At 33.7% G+C, this 25,567-nt stretch overlaps 5 protein-coding genes across 6 annotated transcripts; 2 read left to right on the top strand and 3 right to left on the bottom strand.

Annotated features, from left to right (window-relative positions):
- Positions 1 to 2,599: 2,599 nt before the first annotated feature.
- Positions 2,600 to 5,004, bottom strand: LOC102594099 (classical arabinogalactan protein 9). Its single transcript, XM_006346270.2, has 2 exons — positions 4,184 to 5,004; positions 2,600 to 2,912 (listed from the first exon to the last, which is right to left on the bottom strand). Exons 1-2 carry the CDS (start codon positions 4,832 to 4,834, stop codon positions 2,826 to 2,828), a joined length of 738 nt encoding a protein of 245 aa, XP_006346332.1. The 5' UTR covers positions 4,835 to 5,004; the 3' UTR covers positions 2,600 to 2,825.
- A 1,915-nt stretch (positions 5,005 to 6,919) lies between these two features.
- LOC102593782 (protein TRI1-like) lies at positions 6,920 to 9,148 on the top strand. Its single transcript, XM_006346269.2, has 2 exons — positions 6,920 to 7,347; positions 8,649 to 9,148. Exons 1-2 carry the CDS (start codon positions 7,030 to 7,032, stop codon positions 8,766 to 8,768), a joined length of 438 nt encoding a protein of 145 aa, XP_006346331.1. The 5' UTR covers positions 6,920 to 7,029; the 3' UTR covers positions 8,769 to 9,148.
- A 631-nt stretch (positions 9,149 to 9,779) lies between these two features.
- On the top strand, positions 9,780 to 12,502 carry LOC102593457 (pentatricopeptide repeat-containing protein At5g02860). The gene has a single exon (XM_006346268.2). The coding sequence runs from the start codon at positions 9,868 to 9,870 to the stop codon at positions 12,337 to 12,339; it is 2,472 nt and encodes an 823-aa protein (XP_006346330.1). The 5' UTR covers positions 9,780 to 9,867; the 3' UTR covers positions 12,340 to 12,502.
- Positions 12,503 to 13,045: 543 nt separating this feature from the next.
- On the bottom strand, positions 13,046 to 16,320 carry LOC102593119 (probable protein phosphatase 2C 63). Its single transcript, XM_006346267.2, has 4 exons — positions 15,921 to 16,320; positions 15,258 to 15,631; positions 14,189 to 14,425; positions 13,046 to 13,667 (listed from the first exon to the last, which is right to left on the bottom strand). The coding sequence occupies exons 1-4, from the start codon at positions 16,177 to 16,179 to the stop codon at positions 13,407 to 13,409; spliced, it is 1,131 nt and encodes a 376-aa protein (XP_006346329.1). The 5' UTR covers positions 16,180 to 16,320; the 3' UTR covers positions 13,046 to 13,406.
- A 2,478-nt stretch (positions 16,321 to 18,798) lies between these two features.
- LOC102592559 (E3 ubiquitin ligase BIG BROTHER-related) lies at positions 18,799 to 23,586 on the bottom strand. 2 transcript variants are annotated; one of them, XM_006346266.2, is made up of 4 exons: positions 23,529 to 23,586; positions 23,157 to 23,440; positions 21,387 to 21,580; positions 18,799 to 19,543 (listed from the first exon to the last, which is right to left on the bottom strand). In XM_006346266.2, exons 2-4 carry the CDS (start codon positions 23,394 to 23,396, stop codon positions 19,111 to 19,113), a joined length of 867 nt encoding a protein of 288 aa, XP_006346328.1. In that variant the 5' UTR covers positions 23,397 to 23,440; positions 23,529 to 23,586; the 3' UTR covers positions 18,799 to 19,110. The 2 variants fall into 2 exon arrangements, with proteins under 2 accessions (XP_006346328.1, XP_015163740.1); XM_015308254.1 differs by having other exon boundaries at positions 23,157 to 23,429; positions 23,529 to 23,573.
- Between the last annotated feature and the right edge of the window lie 1,981 nt (positions 23,587 to 25,567).

Below are 25,567 nucleotides of genomic sequence, written 5' to 3'. Positions count from 1 at the left end.
GGTACATAGCAGCCCAACAAGGCCTGCGACAAAATAACTCAAAATCTTTATTTAAAAAAATTAAAATTTAGGCTCGTATAATCATATGATATAACTTGTGTATAATTGATTTGCCAATGTTACTTATTATGTAACGAGTGTATATCAACGATTGCTACAACCGGTCATGGCTAGACGGATGAATTGTTTTGGGCCTGTGCCCCATCTCAAATATGATTTGATAGGGTTGGGCTAAATACTATTTTATGAGTCCGACACAAAAGTCCAATGGTTTATGACACGTGAACGATGCAGAGATGGGCTGGTCCGTAGGCCCAATAAACGAATATTAGAAAATATAAATAAATATAAAATAAGTTAGAGTTACTGAAGTTAATAAAAGAAGTTTAAACACAAAGTTTACGTATAACAGATAGAATAATTTTAAAAAAACTATTTGTGTTTTATTGTGAGGTTGAAACAAAGCTAGCTTAATACTTTTCTAGTTGTATTGTTACTCATTAGTTGTTTAGTTTTCTTACTAATATTTTTATTTAATTAGAATGGTATTAATTATTAATATGTTAACAATATAAACATGTGTTCATATAAGCAGAAGTTTTATGTCTAACAATTTATTTTTTTTAAGTTTGTAGTTTGTACATGAGAATATTTCCATAGATGATGGTAGAGATTTCAGATTTAAGTCATACAATTAATATTTATTTGAAACAAAACGCTAAAATTAGAACCACTAAACTTGTAATAAGGTCATCAAACCAATAATTGAGAAGATAGCATTTGCAACTTAAATTGAAGTGAAACCGCCAAATTAACCGACACGAAAATTGCCTACGGACATTATTAGAAATCGAAAGTTTTGTATAATTGTGCAATCGACCTTTTTTTTTCAAGCGTTAAACATTTTAAATTTAATAAAAAAATTGTTTATAAAATCTTTAATTTTTTTGAAATAAAATTCATATATGTATAAACTAGGTAAAAATTACTATAAGACACAATAATTGAATATTTAAAAGATATATAATATATCACGTAAATTGGAACGGAGAGAATATTTAATAAGAACTATTTTATTTGTGAATTAAAGACTTCATTATCAAATTTAACTAATTCAAATCATATCCAAATTTATATTATACCACCTTATTTATCCTAATTTAGTCCAATATCAATCTCTAAAATATTTGAGCAACCAAGTTAATTGGTTGAACAAGAAGTATGTTGTGGTGGAAGATGAAGATGAAGATACCTGCAGAGTTTTTACTTTGGAGTGAAATTAACTTTACCCTTTGCAGAGCCAGGAATATCAAAAAGGCAGACCGAACTTAACTCACTGAACTAAAAACTTAAGTCTTTGAAAGTTGCAAAAAACTAACCAAAGCTTTCTGTACAAACTGATCTCATAAAAACTTGTCCACTGGAGTAATCTTTACTCAATCTTTTTTTTTTTCCACTCGCTGTCCGGAGTACGTATTAGATTATTAAATTTAAATTATGGGGTAATGTTAAATACCAGAAAATATGATCAGAAATTTAAAAAGTCTATAATATTCTTTTTATTTTAAAATAAACTAATCTTTTTTTCATTTTTTAATTAAAAGGTATTAAAGTTAAAAGAGTAAAAATATTCAAAAAGATAAAATAACATATTGTAAAATATATTATTTTACCTTTCTGGCCAAAAAGATTACACGTTTAAATGAGTGATACTTATCTAATATAATTTTATAGGTTCAGATTAAATTAATTTAACAGATTTCTTAACTATGATTAAATTATTAAATTGGAAATCACTTTTTAATTATAGTATGCAATATCAATCGCCCCCACATATTTTGATACTACTCATTAATTTCAGTTTATAATTCAGAGTTTGTTAATATGTTCAAAAACTTAAATATTTAATAGCATCAAATTTCTATTACTATCACGGTACTTTTCCCCATTTTTTTTTCTTTCATATATTCTGTATCTTAGCTAAATTAAATTAAATGGAAGAGAATGAAGGTAAATACTATCACGGATAATTTCAATACTCTAGTTTACTTTTTATCTGTCAATTAAAAATTAGAACTATTATTTCACTTCCAAGTGTTACTTCCCTAATCCCTGGTATGTTCTTTAATTCAATTTTCAGACTAATTTTAAAATCAATTTTCTAAAATTTATGATCACAAAATGTTTTTCTTATTTATATTTTATACTGATACTGATTTAGGGAAGGGGTAGGGAAGTTTATTGATGAAATTTATAAGTTGAAAGTAATGAGTATCAAGTCTAATGGAAATGAGCCAAATCCATTATAAGCCCATTCGAAGGTAATTATTTTCATACCAAACTTTTAACATGAGACCTCTAGTTAATTATAAAATAGTTCCATCACTATACCATAATTTTTATGAATCTTTATTCAACCTTTCTTATTGCAACACACTTCTTTTTTGCATTTGTGTGTCAGGTTTTATAAATTGCCGGTTTAAAGTTGGACTAACTAAACATTCAATCAGCTACATCATTTAACTTTTTTATAAAATTGATAACAACAAGTAATATAATATCAAGTATAGAAAATATAAATGTATAGAAGGTGATAATATAAATGGATGAGCTAGCTAATAGAGTAGTAGTTTAAGTCCCAAAACAAAAATAAATTCCCCTCAACAATAAACCTCCAAAAAGAATCCAAGTGAATATATAATCCAAGTACATGTGGGAAAAATAAAGCCATCATCCTCCTCCTACTAATAAGCTAAAGTGATGGCATTTCATATTAATATAAAATATAGTGGCAAAAGCAAATGAGCACAAAATCACAGAGACTTCTAAATCAGCAAGTAGAGGAGACCCCATCCAAACACCAAACTTCCCATAATCATATTTGAAAATCTCATATTGCCCTCCACTCCACTCTGCACAATAAACATATCAAGATATGTAGCTAATATAAACAATTTTAATTAATCTATATAGAGTTTTGAGTTAAATTATTGTGAGACATATATAAAAAAGTTGGCACATGCATAAGAATCCAAGTAAATATAAAAAATATAAACCATAAGATCTAATCTGATAATTAATATGCTGTGTTAGTTTGAGTTTTTAGTGAGACACGAAATGTTAGCACATGCATAAGAATCCAAACAAATACAAAATAGGGGATATTTGGGGTTCAATAATGTGGCTCTATAGACTTTGTTACCCATCATTATTCTTTCTGTCTCTTCAATTATTTGTTCTACAAAAATACTATACATAAAAAAAGATGTACATCTACAAGAAGAAAATTTCAATAACTTTATTCATTAATTTCATTAAATTGTGGAAAATTATTATTCTCCATTTTGATTTATATTACAGCAACAACATAGGAGTAAAACAATTGGAATTATCAAAATTTACCTTTTTTATTGGACAACTTTATCATTATAACTATCAAAATAAAATAGATAAAAGTAACTGTTAATGTAATACAATTTTTAGGTAGAGGCAGAGTCATTATTGGCAAACAGAAAGCACGTGATAATGTCCCAGTGAATAATCATAAATTATAATGACTAATCAGTAATCACAGACTAAAGCTTGCATGCACTCGATCACACCTGATCACATCCCCACTAGGCACTAGCTAGGCTCAACACCCCACATTAGGACTTCACCATAGACACAATTAACGAGAAACTGGCTCATGTTAGGATTCCTATGCTAACTTTGACTATCATGCGCTTCATATCAATACAAAAAGGAAAAACAACGTAAATACCCACTTCTTACAAAATGTATGTTCTGAATATTCCTAATTTTGACACTCATATTCAAATTAGTCACATAAAATCGACGTAAGGTAGTAACTAGAGACTAAATCAAAATTAAAATTTACGAATTCGACTTGCAAGTTTTTCAATGTTGAATTAATCGTAATGTTAAAATTATGCTTTCACATCAACAAAATGAAACCTCACAAGTGATGTTTGAAAAGGCTAAAATGTAACCCAGACTCATAGATCTTATTAAAATGTATGCATTATGGCTTCAGATTTTTAAATTTTTTTGAAGCATATCGTAACAAAAATTTCTAGGGAACCTTTCCCCTAGTAGCAAGTGAAAATGTATCATTAAATCCATAATGGTATTGTTACGGAATCAGAAAATGAAACTGAGATTTGAGCAAATTAATTAGTACCTGATCAGGGGCTGATGGAGCAGGAGATAAACCACTCGGTGACGGAGCACCCAGAGGTGGTGCTGGAGGACTCAACAATCCCACCGGCGAAGGTGCCGGAGATGTAGCTACCTTTGTAGTCGGAGTAGGAGCCGGAGCTGAAGCAGGTGGAGTTGCGACCGGTGCAGGTGCCGCTGCCGGTGGAGGTGGAGTACTCACAGGTGGAGGAGTAGCTGGTGGTGGAGCACTCACTGGTGGAGGAGTAGCTGGTGGTGGAGCACTCACTGGTGGAGGAGTAGCTGGTGGTGGAGCACTCACTGGTGGAGGAGTAGCTGGTGGTGGAGCACTCACTGGTGGAGGAGTAGCTGGTGGTGGAGCACTCACTGGTGGAGGAGTAGCTGGTGGTGGAGCACTCACTGGTGGAGGAGTAGCTGGTGGTGGAGCACTCACTGGTGGAGGTGGAGAAGCGGCAGGTAGTGGTGAAGTTGCTGGTGGAGAAGATACAGATGGAGGAGGTGAACTTACTGCAGGAGGTGGAGAACCGGTAGGTGCAGGGGTAGTGGATGTTGGTGGTGCGGGACTAGTAGTGGGTGACGTGGCAGGAGCTTGACCCCCTACACCGGCGACGATAATGCAGAGAAACCCGATCCAAAGAGCATTTTTCCGATCCATTTTTATCACAATGTGTTTTGTACACTAAAATAATTGTTGTATATAATTTCTTAGAAGAGAGAAGAGTAGTAATTTGGCTATATGAATGAAAGAGAGGGAGGAAGAGGGAAATATATATATATAGGGGTCTGTTTGGGAGAAGAGTAGAAAAGAGGAAAAGGAAAGTAGAAAGGTGGCTGCTGAGTTGTGACTACCAAACAGATCCTGTTTGGCGTTTACTTGGGTTATTCTCATGTGATCTCCATTATTACTATCATAAATAAAAAAGTGCCAGTCTAATGATGTTCTGTTGTTGTCATGCGTTAGTGAAAACCTCTAGGGTTTTTACTGTTTTTTTTTAGTTTAATTAAAATCAATATTTTTTTAACTTTAAAATGGGGGTAGGGGGAAAGGAAAATGGGTAGAGTATTATAATGTGGGAAATAAAACTCGAGTAATCAACTAATTAAACTATTAAGATTTCTCAATTATATAATATAGTTGGCATTATAAAAGGTTTTTTACTCTATCAAATTACCTCAAGGCATAACTACAAATGATTGACCATTATAATGTAAAAAAAAATTATGATTTATAGTTGAGTTAAAACTAAGTATCAATTTCTTATAATGGTATCATAATCGTTTCAATTCATGATTTACCTAATGTTGAGCCCCTATTTTATGTATTGTATGCATGCTCCGGGTGTCCGATTCTAAAGATACTCATATTTATGCTTAGGTGATGAATTGTTTGATATCGTTCTTAAATAATTTTGAGTTATTCTCGCCAGATAAGCTATTCTTTTAATTGAAAACTATACTTCAATAATATTTTCTTACAAATCACTTCCCCACATGCACTAGGCAGGACATTAATGTTGGCTTGGCCTTTGTGCTGGAGGAGAGATTGACATGATTGATGAAATACAAAGTGCTAAAAAAAACAAAATGATGGTGGGCCTAATCACTTAATTAGGAGAAATTGTTACTCCCATAGTTTTTTTAAAAAATGACCTATTTTGACTTGAAACGGGGTTTAAGAAAAGAAAAATGATTTTTTAATCTTGTGGTTTTTAATTAAAGTTATGTCAAATGTATCAAAATGCCCTTTAATCTTGTGGTCTTAAACATTTCACGTGAAAAGTTGAAGTTAAAGTGTTGCAAAAAAGAAGAAGTCATTCTTTTCGAAATATACTAAAAAAAAAACTAGACCATTATTTTTGAAACGATTAGAGTATTAAAACAAACATCATGCGACGTAAACCTTTTTGCTTGCATTGCAATCCAGTTTCCACTCTTTCCGCTTAAGAGAACAGTAGGGGGGGAAATACACACACAAATGAGCTGATTTGACCTTCATTAAGTTCAACTTTATGGTTAATATGTGATAATTAATTTATAGTAATTGAAATATTGAAAAGACAAGTTACCTAGAAATAATTTGAGTGTATGCATAATGGAACAGCTAGCAAGGGGAAATTGGGTGGTCCCTTTGATTAGCCCCTAATCGCGTAGAGTAAAAGGAATTGTGTCTTTTACTCTTAATTCCTTACACCTGTATACTAGAAATGATTTGACATGAAATTAAAAAATGTTTCTTCCTTACCGTTGCCTTGTCATTTTCCTTATTTTCTTTCTAGCAAATCCTAAAAAAATACATAAAAATATGACCTATAATTCAAATATAGCAGAAGTTTTCAGCTAACCAAATATAACATACATTTTTTTTCTCTTCAAAACTTATATATAATTGTGCTTTGAATCTTGGTCATGATTTTATACATGAATGTGGTATAAACTCTGTATGCATCATATATGTATATACTATAGATGTTGAAGTTCCTTTAACTTCTTCGTATATTTACTTATTCACATTGCAATTTTTTTCATACTCTAATTAAACTATGTTACATAAATTAAAACGAAAAGAATACTCAAATAGCACATGCAAGAGTGCTATCTCGGTGCAAATCATTTTTTTCACTAAGAAACGGGTATTATCGTCGGCTATTATATGGGCTTGGTAACTTGACACTCTAGCAATGGATAACCAACCCATTAGCGGCCCAAATTATGTAGATAAAAGGGCAATATGGTAAAAAAAAACAGAAAGTCCAAAAGGCGCGGTTACCCTGAATTTTACGGACACAAAAAACCCTTTGCCACACTTATCTCTGCAAATTCAAAAATACCAAAAGCTACAGAAAGAAGATAATGGCGGTGTCCTTGGGGTTATTCTCGGTATTCTCAACCGGCGAGACGGTGTCGTTTGCGAAGTCAGCTTCCTTCGCCTCCTTTAGGCTCGTGTCTCCGCTTGCGGCTCATCGTACTAACTTGCGCACTGTGCGGACGGTCACTTTCGCGACGGCTTCTAAGCCGGCTGCTGAGCCGAAGAAGCGTGAACCTAGGGGGATTATGAAGCCGCGTAGAGTGTCGCCGGAAATGCAGGCTTTCCTTGGTGGCATGTCTGAGGTTCCTCGAACTCAAGCCCTCAAGTTGATTTGGGCACATATCAAAGCGAACGACCTTCAGGTATACCCCATTTACGCTCCACCGACTATCCCTATGAACTAACCAATATGTTATTGTGATTTATAGCGTTATTGGGGATATTTCCTATTTAATTGTGTTAATTGATTTTGGCTAAGGTGGCTTGTTTATATATTTGTGTGTTTTATGTGCGTTAGCTCTAGTTAGTTTGATTATGCTAACTTGTCAATAGCTGAAGAGTTGAGTGTTGTACTTTCTTAGTAATTAGATGTGTTGTAATATACTAGTATATCTTTATAAATCTTCGGTGATATGCATATATGGAGTGTTTTTATGGTTATGATGAAGCTTGTAAGGATGGTTTTTGAAGGTTATATTGGTTGGCTATATCTTATCTGCTAGAATCCTAATTTTTATTTGCACTTCTATGTTGAATTGGAGTACTTCTATTTCACTCACTTGTTATCATTTTAGCAATGTTATAGTCTCTTAACATTCAACATAAATCTATGTCCTCTTTTGTGGTTGTTGAGGATTCAAGTTATAGCTTTTTGTTAAGAATTAGTCACCAGATTCTTGCTGGCATCTAAGCTAGTTTGCTGATGCAAAAGTGTAAATCTGTAAAAAGTGCAATATACCTTGAGTTTCTATTTGTTTGGTGTCTTGCAAGAAATGCTTGTGAAATGAAAAGTCTTACTTAGTCTATGTATTGTTTTTTCGATATAAGTATGGTTTTGATGTCTGCTGCATCTATATCATTGTTATGGTTTCTGCATTTTGTTATGCATTTGATGACAGCCAAACTAAGAACTGTGCATGATGCCATCGGTCTTGCGTACTGCTCAAAAAGTAGCAAGCTAATGATCTAAGTTTTGAGTCGTTTATTGATTATCACTCCTCTTTGAAACCAACCCTGGTGAAACCTAGATGCAATATCCTTTTCGTGCGGCATAAACCTTACTTTTGACTGAAGATTTTCACTCTATCTGCAAGCTTTATGACATTTGGTTTCCTTTTTTGTTTGTCAAACCTGATTCAGGATGTATAATGTGTTGAAGATTGAGAACTTGTGTTAATTTAGTTTGGTGATATATTTTCTGATTATAGCCTTCTATTTGTTGATGTATAAGCTGACTGGTAATCTCTATCATTTACCTGAGAAGGTCAATGGAAAGCAGGCAATGCTTTCTGCTAGTGATCTCTACTGTTTGTACTGCCAACTCTTTCGAAGTGCATTAACTGTTATTTGTAGTTTGCGCTATCCTACTCATCATTTTATTAATATGGTTAACATCTATCTATCTATAGTTTGTTTGATACTTAACGATATGTTGCTTTTGTAGGATCCTCAAAACAAGAAGGTCATAATTTGTGATGAGAAGTTGAAGACAATTTTTGGAGGAAAGGAACGTGTTGGGTTCCTTGAGATTGCTGGGTTGATTAGTCCTCACTTTCTTAAATGATCTATAAAGGAAAGCTTAAAGGAGAACTCTTTTTTGTAAATTAGGCTCTAGGTTGGGTGATGGTATCTACTAGGAACAGTGCTTCTTTATTAGTTTAGCTTATCGAAACGTATCTGAAAGAACCTTAAGCTATGAAGATCACTCTTTTGTGATAGTTTTGATTTTGGTATTCAGATCTACATGTTATGGTTTTCCATGCAAGATTAGTTGTCAGTGGATTGCCAATCATAAACATATTGCAGCTTTACATGTATGCTATGTTCGGGGCATATTTAGAACAAATTTCAGTACTGAACTCTGATATGGTCAAATGTACTGAATATTAGGGTTTATTTTCCTTCCATATGTATGACAATATCCAGTATATTATTTGTATGTTTGAAGTTTGTGAAATTATCAGTCCATTCACTTTACTTGCAGTACTAATAATCTTCTAGGTCGACCTCATTGGGCAAGCGGTTGCATAGAAATGGAGTTTTACCTTGTGCGCATCTTAAGGGTAGTGGTTGTGAATTTTCTCATCAAAATAACAATGCTACAACGACCATCTTACCACTAACTTGTACTGTTAATTTTAGGTAGGAGTCTTGTATATTTCATAGCCAGTTTATCATAGTATAGGAAGGATGAAAAGAAATTGGGATTAAACAAATTTGTTTCCCCTCCACCAAATTATTTTGGGAAAATATATTGATTTAAATTACAGCAGAAATGAAAAAGATTTAGATGATTTTATGATATAAAAGTTTTGGTGGGACATGAGAAAATAGCCAAATGACCTTTCAAATTATTATTAGATTTTCAATTACTCACTTAACTATTTTAAAGCAGAGTTACTTGCTCTCAAAATGCTAAAGTGAAACTAGCCAACGATGAAATGTATAATTAGAATTGAGAATCGATAATTGAAAATCCGGTAATAAATCAAAAATCGAGAAAATTACCAAAATAAAGAAAAGTAGTTTAATTAATAAATAAATAAGAAAATATCTTTGGAACTCAAAATAACTGGCCACCATGGAAAGTGTAATGTAGTATTACCAAATACAAACAAGATAGGAGTTTTTTCGTTATTGCAGAAAGCTGTGAGACTGTGTTAATGGCGGACAAATTAGGTTTTCCTCTTCTACTACCAAACCCCCCACCTTCAAAATCCATCTTTCAAGACTTCACTGTTTCGTCCAATCAACCCTTCGCTCCATTCTTAAACGACCTCTTTCACCATCAAAATCCCAACACTTCTCCTAACTTCCCTTCTACTTCCACACAATCACCTCAAATTCCTCAATCCATTAATTTCCCTTCTCCAATCCCCAGAACACGACGGCGTATTATTGGCAGGGACAATGATTCCAACAGAGGCAAACCATGGAATCCTCATCGGCTTTCCCCTCAAGGTGAGAAAATTCTTCAAACCCTTATCGGCCCGGAATTTCATGTCGATAATATTCACCAGATGTTGCTTAGTTTGTATACTGTGCATCGTTTAGAAGGTTCTGAATTGGATACAGAGTCTTTGAGTTTTGATATTTTGGGTATTATCAAGGGTTTAGGGTATTATAAAAAAATTGACTTAGCGTTCAATGTGTTTGAATGGGTGAGGAATCGACCTAATTCTGGGGTTCTGTTAAATGGTTCTGTAATTGCTGTGGTTATAAGTATGCTTGGCAAAGAGGGGAGGGTTTCGGTGGCTTCATCTTTGCTACACAATTTGCATAAAGATGGTTTTGGTATTGATGTTTATGCATATACTTCTTTAATTACTGCATTTGCTCGTAATGGGAGGTATAGGGACGCGGTTATGGTTTACAAGAAAATGGAGGAGGAAGGGTGCCAACCTACTTTAATCACTTACAATGTGATTTTGAATGTTTATGGGAAAATGGGTATGCCTTGGAGTAGAATTTCAGCTGTGTTTGAAGGTATGAAGAACTCTGGAGTTGTTCCTGATGCTTATACCTATAATACTCTTATTACTTGTTGTCGTCGGGGATCATTGTATGAGGAAGCTAGGCAGATTTTCGAGGAGATGAAACTAGGAGGTTTTCTGCCCGATAAGGTTACATACAATGCATTGTTAGATGTGTACGGGAGGTCTAGGAGGCCAAAAGAAGCTATGGAGGTTTTACGAGAGATGGAGGTGCATGGGTTTTCGCCCAGCATTGTGACTTACAATTCTTTGGTATCTGCTTATGCTAGGGATGGTCTGATGGAGGAAGCAATGGAGCTGAAAGCCAAGATGATAGATAAAGGGATTAAGCCTGATGTCTTTACATATACCACCTTATTCTCCGGATTTGAGAAGGCTGGGAAGGATGAATCTGCAATGAGAGTATTTGAAGAGATGACAAGTGCAGGGTGTAAACCAAACATCTGCACTTTCAATGCTCTTATTAAGATGTATGGAAATAGGGGAAAATTCACCGAAATGATGAAGGTTTTTGATGATATCAGGACGTTTGGTTGTTCCCCAGATATTGTCACTTGGAATACGCTCCTAGCCGTATTTGGACAGAATGGAATGGATTCAGAAGTCACTGGAGTGTTCAAAGAAATGAAGCGAGCAGGGTTTGTTGCTGAGCGGGACACCTTCAACACCTTAATTGGTGCTTACAGTCGTTGTGGAGCTTTTGATCAAGCTATGGTCATTTACAGGAGAATGTTAGATGCAGGGGTCACTCCCGATCTCTCCACCTATAATGCTGTTCTAGCAGCATTGGCTCGGGGAGGGCTATGGGAACAGTCTGAGAAAGTACTTGCAGAAATGAAAGATGGTCGTTGTAAACCCAATGAGCTAACGTACAGTTCCTTACTTCATGCATATGCAAATGGGAAAGAGATTGACAGGATTCATTCTCTTGCAGAAGAGATATACTCTTCTGTAATCCAACCTCATGTTGTGCTTCTGAAGACCCTTGTATTAGTTTATAGCAAAAGCGATCTTTTAGTGGAGACTGAACAAGCTTTTTTTGAGTTACGAAGTAGAGGTTTCTCGCCAGACATAACCACCTTAAATGCCATGCTTTCTATATATGGTCGGAAGCAAATGGTTACAAAGGCAGCTGAGATCATGAACTTCATGAATGATACTGGTTACACTCCTAGCTTGACTACATATAATAGTTTGATGTATATGTACAGCCGGTCTAGCAATTACGAGAAATCAGAGCAACTGCTAATGGAAATTATAGCAAAAGGAGTCCGGCCTGATGTTATTTCGTATAACACAGTAATATATGCTTATTGTAGAAATGGGCGGATGAGAGACGCCTCACGAATCTTTACAGAAATGAAGGAATCTGGTATTGTTCCTGATGTGATCACATATAATACGTTTGTTTCAAGGTATGCAGCTGATGCAATGTTTATTGATGCCATTGAAGTGGTTCGTTACATGATCAAACAAGGTTGTAAGCCGAATGATAGCACATATAACTCCATTATAGACTCATATTGTAAACTCAACCGGAGAGATGAAGCTCTGGCTTTTATTAACAACCTCCGTAAGCTTAATCCTCACGTTTCTAAGGAAGAAGAGACTAGATTATCAGCGAGATTGATGAAAAAATGAGTTTTTTTTTTAATGGATTATAGTTTAGTAGCAATACCGTTTTGTTGTATTCTCTTCCTTTTTTCCATGTTATATACATGTACACTGCGAAAATACGAGTAGTGTGCTAATTGCTGTATATATAAGTTCTTTTACAATCTAGGAGATCCTTGTTACTTTGTGATGCTTTGGAGTTTGCTTGGAATAGGCAAGGTTTGACCATAGTGGCTAGGTTTTTGATTAAGCTCTTAGTTAAATTATGACAAAAATAAAATAAAAATGCAAACTTGTTAATAATGATCCATCTTCTGTTTAATTGAGATTTTGTTGACTTTCAATTCGCAAGTGCATTGCCATTAATACATAAATATGAACTTTAACTTGGCGTCAATTGGCAACTATGACCTTTAACTTTGTATGTGCACAAATAGACCGTTAAACTTGTATAAAATTGAGCAAATAGACACATTTGTTCTACATGGCAATTTCATGTAGGACACGTGTGTTTACTTGTTCAATTTTATACAAGTTTAACTGTCTACTTGTGCACACTCAAAATTGGAAGGCATAGTTGTTTGCCGAAGTCAAGTTTATGTATTATGCCTATTTTTTTTTTACATATGCATTATATCAACGCAGGATAAGTGTTAGATTGTGGATAACTTTTTGAAGAATCCCCAATGAGTTTTAGATTAGTGTAAATTTATGAATAGAGAGACCACATAACTGTAACTACAAGATAGAGAGGTAATCCGATTCTCACCTTATTCAACTCTTTGCACAGCAAGAATGCAAAATACAATTTTCAGAAAACTTCCCTAGAAATTGTCAGGTAAAAATAACAGGAGTCCTTTTTTGCACTAAATATCTCAAAGCACAATCCGTCTGAAAAGAACAAAACAATGGGTTTGGTCAGATCCTAAACTGAACTTCTGCTCTCGGTTCATCCAATCAGCAACCCATAACCCCGGTTTATCTTACATCAAACATGTATTCTCTCCATGTAATACTCTGTTTCTGTCGCTATTTCCCTATACAGTAACATTATATACTGAATATACCACCCTCTTGTTGCGGTTTCGGGAAGTTCAAAAAGCTTCAATCACTTGGTTCTCCTCAGCATCATTTGAATTAAATGAGAAAATGTCTACAGGTGCAGTGATAGAGCCAAGAGTGCCTTTGGAATGGAAGGATTCTTTCTGGTGATCAAGATAGATCACAATAACTGTTATATCATCATGGAAATAGCGCCTAATCCCCTTTTCTATCTTCTGTATGTCCCTGTACCTCATCTCCCTCTTCTTGGCAGCCTCCTGAAGGGCTGCACGCACCAGTCTCTTAGCTATTCCCTGCAAGTACATCAACCAAATAAACAGACAAGTCATAACAGGAATGTCTCATATCTTAACTACGACTTCTACAAATCAAAGAACTGGTTCACCAAAATAGGATGAGCTATACAAAAGTAAAAGTAGCAACATTTCAATCCATGACAGGTTACACATACTCAAGCTTGCATTCAGGACTGCAGTGACGACTGAGCATAGCTAAGTAAGTTGGCTGAAATATCTCTTGACTGCTTTTTAATGCCATGTACACTTTGATCCAGAGGCGGATCTATGATATAAACTCGACATGTTCAACCTTTAAGTTTCTTGGCACTAAATTGAACTTGTAGATTCAAAATTTAATATTTATTGAAAATTGAATGGTTTTAAACATATATAATTATGTTCCGTGATAAAAAATACCGAGTTCAATTTAACCCATAGATTTTAAGCTCCAACCACCCCTGACTTTACCACTATGCATAAATGCAAACATTTCCATTAGTTCACCAGGAGATAAGGGTGAAATAATTGGAACTTACAGCTCTTGGGTTTTTAAATACTATCTCCACAGCTAATTGATCACTTAATTGTTCCCAGAGGCCATCAGAAGCAAATATAAGGAATAAGTCATGAGGCCTAATACTTCTTGTAACAATTGAAGGCTCTGCTGTCAGTACAGGCCGCTTCAGAGGTACAAGATTCCCATATCGTTGGAAGATAGGATCCCTGTTAAATTCAAGTTTCTTCAAATAGGCGTCCCCAATAGATCTTGAGACCTGCAAATTAAGATGTATAAGTTAGCATCGTCTGAAGATTTCCAGTAGACCGCACAAGACTGGAGAGAAAACGAACAAATGACGACAAATATTCCTTGTTACGCTCCTAGAATAATGTCCCTGCTTTTATCAGCAGAAAACATACAGAATCTATGTCTAATAGTAAGATAACCATCACAGGAATCCAGAGCCTTTAAAATCACAACTCATTGCTTTATAATATCTTAATGGGAGTCTCATGTAGGGAACACAGACTTCCTCTAACTTGAACTACGTGAAACAGTGGATCAAGAGGCATAGCGTGTGATTCCTAGAAGAGTAGGAAGATATAAAGCCTTAAGAACACGTAGGACAAAGATAAACAGAAATTTCCTATCGGTATGCACACAAAATAATATGGAGCATAATTACCACAGTTTAAATTCTGAAGCCTAAACTTTCCCAAGTCATACAATAGACACAACTCATCTCATAAATTCAGGGATCAGCAATTATGAACCTGACTGAAAGAGAGTAAAATATAACCACCATCATACCAATAGGACAACCATCTAAGGTTAGAGATAAGATTTGTGCAAAATAAAGATGAAACTAATGTTGTATAAGGAGGCCTACAAAAGATATAAGTACTACTAGATTAGTCGGAACAACATGAAGTCAGTACCGAGCAAAGTAAAAGCGCAAATTGTATAACCTAGACTATTCAGATAGAACATCATTCCCACCTGGAAAGTTCAAATTTCACATTACTCCAAATAATACATATTCTCACATTCAGAACACAGATACAACAACTTCAGCATTCATCAACTTAAAAAACAAGAAAGATCACCTGAATTATGCCTTTAATTCTCCAAACACCTCGAATATATACCACTACATCCTGATCATCAGGATGAAGTGATTCAACTTCTTTCCGCACTTCCTCACATGAAACATTGTGATCAGTTGATAACCTTTCTGCAACCACAGAATTTTTTTCCGCATCAAAACCTCTGCGTCCTAGAACTGCCCTAGAATCTCCTAAATTAGCCACATACAATTCACCCTCAGAAATTGCACCAACCAAACAACATGATCCAACAGAAGCAATTTTTGGCATTACAGGCAATGATCTCTTCACCAATTGAATAAAATCCTCTTCTGTAGCATGAAATGCCCTCTTTATAACATCAGATGACAAGCCCCCTTGCTCTTTCGAAAACTCTACAAATTCAAAAAAAAAATCCCGCATAAAAATTATTAACTGAAAATTTGTTATCAAAAAAATAAAATAAATTATTAACAGAAAACGATCCTTGACCGAAAATTGCAGAAACAAATTGTGACCCACAAAAGTATATAACAGGAAAAACTGAAAAATCACGCACTGCGCAAATAAGGGAAGAGGGGTCTGTATAAACGAACGAACTTAAAGCAGAAATTTCAGAAACAAAGAGTGAATAGGACACTAAAAACTGAAAAATCAGGTAAAAAATAGAAGAAAATGACGTACTATGCAAATACGAAAAGAGGTGTCTGTTGACAAAACGGGAGGCTTCAGGTCCACCATGTCCATCATAAACACCAACATAGGTAGCAGAAGGAGAAGTAAATACTTGACTTTGGTCTTCAAGAGAAGAATTAGCTTGAACGACGGCGATAGAGAAGTCGCCGGAAGCATGAGGCTTTAAGTCCATATGCCATAAAAGGCCATCTCCGTTTAATCTCCCAAAACACCTCTCCAATGGCCTACAACACGATCGCATCATCATACTCCTCTCTCCGTTAATCAAAACTTATATAAACCACGATTTTGCAACAATTGTATAAAGGGATTAGTTCAGAGAAAGTATCGGAAAGAGTAGCCTGTTGCAATTCGAAAAGGAAGAAGTAAAGAGGGCCCTTAACGCGTTTCTCTCTGTATTTATATACTCAACTTCTTTGCCACTTTCTAGAACAATTGGTTGTTCGTTTCATTTTTTCCTATCTATGTCCAAATTGAGATTATTTGCGTGATAATAAATTATTTTATTAAAATTAATTTTTTTAATAAATTATTAGTTACTTCGGAATGACATTTAACATAAAAAGTTTGACACAGAAATTAAAACAAAGAATAAAGTGGCTTTTGATCGAAAAAAAAGAATAATGTGGCTGACTCAAACGTGAGAGGGATACTTATCCTTCATCACAATTCACAATCTTTATTAGTTACTTACCTGTTTGAAAAAGAATTATTATTTTCCTTTTTAATCAATTTTAAAAAGAATTTTTTTCTTTCTATTTTGGCAGTACTTTAATTTCAGTACATTTGATATAACTTCAATTTAAGATCACAAGATTAAAAAGTCTTTTTTATTTTCTTAAACTTTATGTCAGGTCAAACTAGATCATTCTTTTTAAAACGGAGAGAATATTATTTTACTAGCTTTAAGTTACATAAAATTTGTAATTAAAAAAGTTATTATTCTAATTATTAGTATAAGTCAATTTAAGTTTAAGTTTATCATATAAAACAAATTTATACAGTATTAAACCTCAGTGTATATAATTTCTTTATTTAGAAACAAAGCAAACTGTCAAATAACTAGTTGTGTATCCGTTTACTTAGGAGATGAAATTTCAGGTAAGTTTTCTCTATCTCCGTGATTTACGTTACTAATAATCTGCAAATGACTCAAAATATTTATAGTTGATTAAATATTATTCTTAAATAAATTAATTATCATATTTCATTTTTTGAAAAATAAACTACATTAATTTTTTTACTAATATTTTTAAATGTATTTTTTTATAACATTGACATGAAAAAAGTTGCACCTTATAATGTTTTTTGTATTGTATTTGAACTTATAAATTTTGATTTTAAAACTTTTTATCAGTCTAATTCAATTTTAATTATAAAAATTATGTTAAATTGACTCTCGCAAGTGAAATATGATTAAATATAAGAAACTTTTATTATTTTGTTCACACTATATATATACTTCTTTGTCACGTTTTTTGGGTCATATTGTTTGATGCAATTGGATATTTATGAGTAAAGTCAGAAGTCAAGCTAAGGCAGTTGGATTTTTGGTAACAAAGCACTTTGTATTACCAAATAATTTGTATGATAAAATTTGTGTTTAATATTGATAATGTCTTGATCATAGTTAAGTTACGTCTAAAATGTAAAATATCCAAACCATTTGGCAACAAAGCACTTTATTCTTCTTTTATAAAATATGCCACATATTGACTTATTATCTCTGTTTGATTTTATTTTGCAATACTTTTTAATTAGTCTATTTTAAAAAGTATATTTGTTTATTGAGGATTTTTTATAACTAATTGAATAAATTTTATGATTTAGTTAAAATCGTAATTTTAAAACTCTTATAATCACACAAATATTTTTTAACATTTAAGACCACATGTTTTAAAGATTTTTCTTCTCTCTTTTTCAAATTTGAATTTGTATCAAATCAAACTAGTCAAACAAATTGCATCAAAGGAATAGATGCTTTTGTGCATGTGTGTCTTCATTAGTTATCTTCAATTTGGTAGATCTTCATCAATATCGTGGATATTTGAATTTGGAATGACAAAATTTAATTATTTTAACTAAAATAGTATTATCTCCGTCTCATATAAATTATCGCTTTAGCTTTTTTCATGTTGTTCATTAAAAATACAAGGTACCGTATAATTACAAGTGTCAACATTAATCTTTAATTCTTAAAATGACAATTGTTTTGAGATAAAAATTTTATGCAAAAATAATACTTAAAATAAGACGAAATGAGTACCATATAGATTAGTTTAATTTAGGCCTAACATAATCCAAGACCAACATTCTTCTATTCATTGGAATCTTCAAATATAATATTTTTTTAATTCATTGGTCGTTAGGTAAATTTGCATATAGAGACAAACAAATTAACGACTAATTGTTTATCTCAGAATAATAATTGAACGTGCAGTGTTGGTGTCTGCCTTAATATTTAATTAGATCCATTGTATATATTTTATTGATTAATAAACTGCTGAGGTTTGAGTTCTTAAAATCGAAAAAAATCTTGGTCCATAACTTATCCTTTTAATGGACCTTAATCGATGTGTAACTCAAATTAATTGGAACAAAGCAGGAAAAAGAATATCGTATGAAAAATCACTATAAAATGGAAATGAACATGTGGGGGGACTTGATATCGATTATCTATCTCTCTGTCTTGTCTTTGAAAAATAGTCGCTATAAATTCCACAGGTAAAATTTGTCTAGCACTTACACCACGGCATGGATTGTTGACAAGACTTACTATTAATTATCAGTTTTTTTCTAAACAAAAACTTAGTGATACAAGTAGAAAAAACACAATTAATTCCACCAAATATGGTTACCTTGTCAATTCAATACTCAAGGGGTGTCAAAACATTGAAATAGGAATCTGACTAATTCAACAATGACATATTGATAGTTACACGAAACTTACAGACGTTTGGCGTCACCTAATTGTGACCCATATTTGTTAATAATTTCTCTAATTAGCATTGCTTAAGAAGAGACATAATATTTCATTTTGACCAAGTCTCACCAAGGAGTCCCAAGGAGAAGGCAAGTAGTTTCCTGTTCTACTCATTTTATTAGAAAACTATCATTCAACCAACAAAAAGGTGAAAGTCATCAAAAAAGAACTTCACAGAAGAGAACACCATTCTAGTCAATGGCTGGCTTCACACCTTTCTTTGGCCCTACAAGAAGTTGCATGTATAGCTGCTCGACAATATGGGCAGTCCCCACAAGTTCGTACCCATGGTTCCAAGCAACAAGGGTGATACCTATGCCCACAAGGTAAACATACAAGCTTGTCTCCCTCCAAGAAAGCATCCAGACATATGCTACAGTCAAGAACCACCCGGGCCTCTTCCTTGTCTGAGTTGCTGTAAATCCCAATATGCAATAAATCCATGGCTTCTTGACTCAGACCTGGGGGCCTCTCGTTTGCTCTTACCCAGATAAGATCAGAGCTGGGGGTTGTGCCAGCGAACCACAAACTAGAATCCGCTTCCCAATCACTGGCATCAGCAAGTCTGAAATCATCCTCAACTGTAAAGTTGTTGCGATGGGAGCTTGTTGGGACCCCGTAACTTCGCCTAGCAGAAGTCAATATCAGCTTTCAATCAACACTTTTGAAGCTCCAATTAAATTGACAGTGCACATAACAATTTTCAACAGAAGATTAACTAAAAGTCTCTTTAGTTTAGCATAGAAGGTCCAAGTGACCCACAAAATTAGGGATGGCAATGGGGCGGTGCGGGGCCGGTTTTGTCAAACCAACAAAATTTTCAATCCCCCCCCCGCATAGCATTTTTTCTATTCTCAATCCGCCACGCCCCACTTAAGTTTTTTTTTTTCTTATCTTATTATTTACATGTACAAATATTTCAAAGTTTATAAATCATAATTGTTATATTTAGAATAATTTAACAATTGATTTAAAACTATTTTATTGGGCTACTAACTAACAAAATTTTCCTCGATAACTATTTTATAAACCCGCTCCATTAAAATGTTCACTGCTCCCGTATTTGTCAATGCAGCATAGATGGGTGTCCATGTTTTTTTATTATATAAGGTTGGGACTTTCTTTTCAAAAATATGTTTTATCATTTTCTTTATTTAATAGAACATGATATGTTTATAATTTTTAGGAAATAAATTCTTTCATTATTTTATGATTGAATATATTACTCTTCCCTGAGGCATCTCGTGTAAATACATTTTAAATGTTCATTATTGCAAAGTTGTCTATCTCCTAGAGTTGCTCAAATGCAGATTGGAAAATTGCATTAACAAAAATTGGAGGAGACCTGCACCCGCCCCCCGCACATAATTTTAAAAAATCAAGATTTTGACCCGCCCTACCCCACACCCACTTAGAGATTGACCCGCCCCGCCCCATTGCCATCCCTACACGGAATGGAAGGACCAAGTTTAGCCAACATAGGACATCCTAAAACAGACAGCTAGACCAACTTTGAATGATATCAAGCGCCAAACTGCTCATGTAAAATGAAAAAGAGGAATAGTGTTCCCAGAATTTAAATCATATTGTAATAACCACCAGAGCAACTTACAAACACTAGTGAGAAATCATGCTAATTGTTAACAAGACAACTATAATAGAAAACACAGACGTGTAAGACTGCTGGTGAATTGACATCCTAAAACATGTCCTTTAACTTCTACAATGAGGAGAACCATAGAGGAGGAAGCAGGGGAGGACCCACATGTGTTCCAGGGGGTTCGCCCAAACCCCCTCGGTAAAAAATTACACCGTATATATAAGGTAAATTTTTTGTATTTATGTGAATTTATATATTTTGAACCCCCTCAATGACATGGAAAACGAGATAGCCCAGCTGCAGGTTCCTTCATAACTAAGCATTACGTCCAGGGTTCGAATCCCCTGGCTAGCATTTTACTTTTTGTTTTAAATCCAAAAGAATTCAAGGGTCCCATTCCTTGAAAAAAAAAATTGTTGGCTTATTTAAACGTTTATACTTTTATTTTTCGAACCCCCTGAATGAAAATCCTAGGTCCGCCATTGGAAGGAAGGGTCAGCAAAATCAATTAAACTTCTTACTTAGCACTCAACAATGTATAGGTGCAACATATCTTAATAATCCTATGGTGAAAGTCCAGTCCCTACAGGAAACTAACATATCCAGCCTTTTTCATCTGAACACGTGCTCATTTTGATATCCTAATGACCCAAACAAATTGATTTGAGGAATCAGAGAACAAAAATGTTCATCAAGACCCAAGCAACTTCATGTATGCTTTATCAGAAATTTACCCACTTAGAAATGTACTCTCACCCATCTCCGAATTTATCTAATCAAAGGTTGATTTGTGGACATGCAATATCATAAACTACAATGGCCTGCCAAGAAAAGCTCATACTATAGGGTTTAATGGATTCAAAATACCAACCTGTTTCCAGATATAGATACACCTCTCAATCTCTGTAGAAGTCTTTCCCTAGCAAGTAGTACAGCACCAGGGAGCCGCTCACTACCTGAGATTCCCACCCTATCTCGTATCCTATTATCGTTGTTTGTTGCATGATTGGTGTCTCCTGATGCAACCTGGCCATTCCCAGAGTCGAGTGAAACAGAATCACGATCCTGACATGTGAAAAAGGACCAAAATAATTAGCATCATTGTTTCAGCTCACCGTCAAAGAATTAAAATCGATCAGAAAAACTAGGGGGTAAGAATTTAGAGCTCACATCCTACCACATTTTTTGACCCTCAAATCAGCAATATATTACACTAAACACGAAGCAATGAAATGCAACAACAAAAATGAATGAGCTAAATCAAAATAATCTATCAATCAATTACAAGAGTATCAAGTACATACTTTGTACTATTTTATAAGTGAACATAAAAGCTGATGAACAATGGCAAACACTTGGATTAGGAAAAAACCATTATCTCTGAAATTCATACAGCTAAACAACACCAGGGTTTGCAATGAAAGTAAGCTGTCACATCACATTTTCTCGACTCATGCAACAGGGGATGGCACACCACTTGGCAATACTGGCTTCAAAATATTGCCACCAATGGCAGGAATTAATTGGAAAAGGAGCAAATCTCTTTTGTGATAACTAAGGATGGAAAAAAACAGATTCTTATAAGACTTATTTTTAGATTTAAGCCTAATTGTTGATGTATTATTTTTGGTATGTTTAAGAAATTAAAGAAATAACTACGAAATTACACAATAGTTATATTGTTATCGTTACATTTACAGCATGTCCCATGTTTTCCAGGATTTGTTTTAGCATGACTAGAGATTTGTATGTAGTGTAACGATAAGAATGAAATTTATAGAACTCTTAACTTTCTTACAAGCCAGACTATTGAGTATTACTATGCAACAGACTCGAAGTAGATGCATAGAATTGCCCAACTCTGACTAGTTTGTATTTAACTTGAGATGTAGTTGATTGATTTACTGATAAATAGCAAAAGAACAGGCAATAATTAATCAGAAAACAGAACACACTTTTTATCGTGATCAGTAGAGGAAAGTTAGTATTTTTAATGGCATTGTACATAGTCCATACTAACAAGAGAAAGGGTGCAGATATATATATATATATATATGCCAGCCAAATAAGCATCCACTCTAACATTTACAGCTAGAAAATGTCAGATAATTGTAACGCAAGACTGATAAGCAAGACTAAAAAATCCAAATAACGTTGTCCTGCAACGCACAAGTCCATCATCCATATAATCATCATAGGTGTGGAGTGTGATAAGGCAGGTACTATGTCAATTAAACATCCATATTTGATTGTGGCACAATCTCAACGATTCGTCAGTCTCCCGTACGAAAAATATCATACTATTATACAAGAATGCAGTGAGCCAATTTATATTACTATCTACATTCAGTACCCCTGAATCATATTTCATGTTTTCATCCTTTTCCTTGCTTTAACTAACCCAGATAAGAAATCATAGCTATAAAACGACAAGCGGAAAATAAAAAAGGAAAGAATCCAGTGAAATGACAATTGGATTCACCTAATTAACAATTTTAGTATTAAATATATGCATGTTGACTAATGTGACTCAAAAGCTTGAATATAATATGCCAGCACAACACAACAGATAAAGCAGCTCTTTAATTTTTTAATATTATCATTCTACACACCAAAAAAAAAAAAAAAACCAAAATCTTACAAGAGGCAAACGTCTAAGGCGGTGAGGAGATCGGCGCAAGGGCTCACAATCGTTCACATCGAGGCGATCACGGCGGGTATTATTATTGCCGGTTGGCTGGTGGTTGTGATGATGATGGCGGCGATTATGAACGCTGTGGTTGTGAGAAATTCGACTTGTCGATAAATCGGACCCTAATTCGAGATCGCTTCGACCGTAACGAGACCTCCTAGTGAAAAATAGCTCTGAAGCACTCGTCATACAATTACAACACGGTTTCTTCTAGTTTACCACCTTGCAATGCTCTGAGAAGGATGAATATATATATACATACAAAAAAAAAATCACCAGTTATAGGAAATTCCATTGAAACAGACAAGAAAAATCTCATACCTTAGGAAGAACCGGCGAAATGAGGAGGAAGAAGCAGATTAAGCAAGTTGGACTAATTCGGTTACTAAATTGGTCATATGGATGATGCGAACAAAAATAAATGGGCTGGGCCTTTCTTACATCAGTGACTCATAAGCCCAATGTGTTTATTTGAATATTATTAGTATACTTAAATTTTAGAAAAACTATCTAATTAAAAAAACATTCCTACTGTAAATACTTACCACTCTATAATTTGAAATAATTACCTACCTTCTAACTAATTAATAATTTCACATTAGATTTCGAGATGGATGCACCACTCCTTCAGATTTCAAGTCAGATATACATGTACCAAAAGATACAAGTATCATTGAACCAGATACATCTGAAATACAAATATATGTGAGGGAGATGAGCAAGAGAGGAGAGAAGTGAGCGAGAGAGTTAACATGTATATTTGATACATGATACATTTTGAAATATAGATACACAGGGAGAGAGGCGAGTGAAAGAGACATTATATCCTAGATACATATGAATCATGTTTGAATATAGTGTATTTGGAAAAAAAATTACCCTATTTTGACTGGCATGTATCTGAGATATATGTATCTGGCGAAGTAAATGTGGTATGAAAGGTAATTTCAAAAACTAAAGTGAAGGAACGTAATTAGATCCTAAATCAGTGGAATTTGTGTTGTTTGCTCATTAATCTTTAATACTAAAAGGCCATTTTTTATCATCTAAAAATCATGTATATATTTACTGTATAATTAAATTTATATATGTAATACCTAAAACGTATAAATGTTTTTAAAATAATAATGAAATCTTGCTTCTAGACTTGTAGATTTTGAGTATTGAAACCTATAGTTTAAGTCACCAAATGGAGGTGTTTGTATGATTATTTTGAAGGGTAAATATTAGAACAATCTTTTTCGTTTAGTTAGATGTCTTTGTTCAAAATAGTTACTTGAAAATCATACTTGGTGACAAATTATTTAGGCCAAAATTTATCGAGTACAAACAATTTGCTGATGTTGGTAATGACAATGATTAACATCATTAGGCATTATTTTATACGCCACTGAAGAGACACCATTATGTCAATGGCTATATATTTATCATCATAGGATCCATTATTTATTTCTAATTTTCACCCTTTTCATGATTATCTTCTCAATCTTTTGGCACTCCACGGACTTTCTAATTCATGGATTATATTTTATTCCATTAATCATTTTCACCCTCTTCGCGGGGACTTTGCGGATTTAGAAATAATGATTAATATGAATATTTTATAATAGTTCATATGAAATGGTGTTTAATTTTAATTCTTGAAAATAATTTGAAGGATAGATAATTAAAATTTACCTAATTTTCTAATAAGCTAAAAATGACAAGTAAATATGAAACATTTCTCTAATATAATAAACAGGTAAATTGAACAGAGGGAATATCAATTGTACGTTATATGGCAACTATTTCCCAATAATTCAAAATATTTTATATTAGTTTAATAAAAATATTTTCATATAAATTGTGACAAAATTCAAAACTCGAATATATTTAACTATTCAACGATTAAATTTTGATGTGATATTTTTTCTATCGACCTAACTTTTTAACCATTACTTTAATTAATGCTTCCATTACTAGTATTTATACAAAGCTAGGGTAAATATCCGGTTAAATCAGTACAAAGTGGTGTATGTTTGAGTTTGTATTAGTTTCGTCGGAAGTAGGTCATCAAATTTTTCAAAAGTACGGTAGATTTAGACGATTCAATTCAAATACATATTTTAAAAAATCCATGAAAAATAAATAACTTAGAGCCCATTTGGATTGACTTAAAAAAAGTAACTTTTTAAAGTGATGGAACTTATTTTAAAAATAAGTAGTTATGTGTTTGGATAAAAGTGCTGCAGTTGAAAAAAAAGTTGTTGATGTGTTTGACAAATAAGTGCTGGTAAACACTTTTTTTAATCAAAATGTCTGAAATACCCTTTAAGCTGTTAACATGATAAAAAGTTGATTAATTTAAGGTTTTTATACTT

Source organism: Solanum tuberosum, unplaced genomic scaffold (assembly GCF_000226075.1).
Source record: "Solanum tuberosum cultivar DM 1-3 516 R44 unplaced genomic scaffold, SolTub_3.0 scf00073, whole genome shotgun sequence".
Classification (NCBI taxonomy): Eukaryota; Viridiplantae; Streptophyta; class Magnoliopsida; order Solanales; family Solanaceae; genus Solanum; species Solanum tuberosum.
The sequence above is the reverse complement of the archived record's forward strand: the minus strand, read 5'-3'. Positions and strand labels throughout refer to the sequence as shown.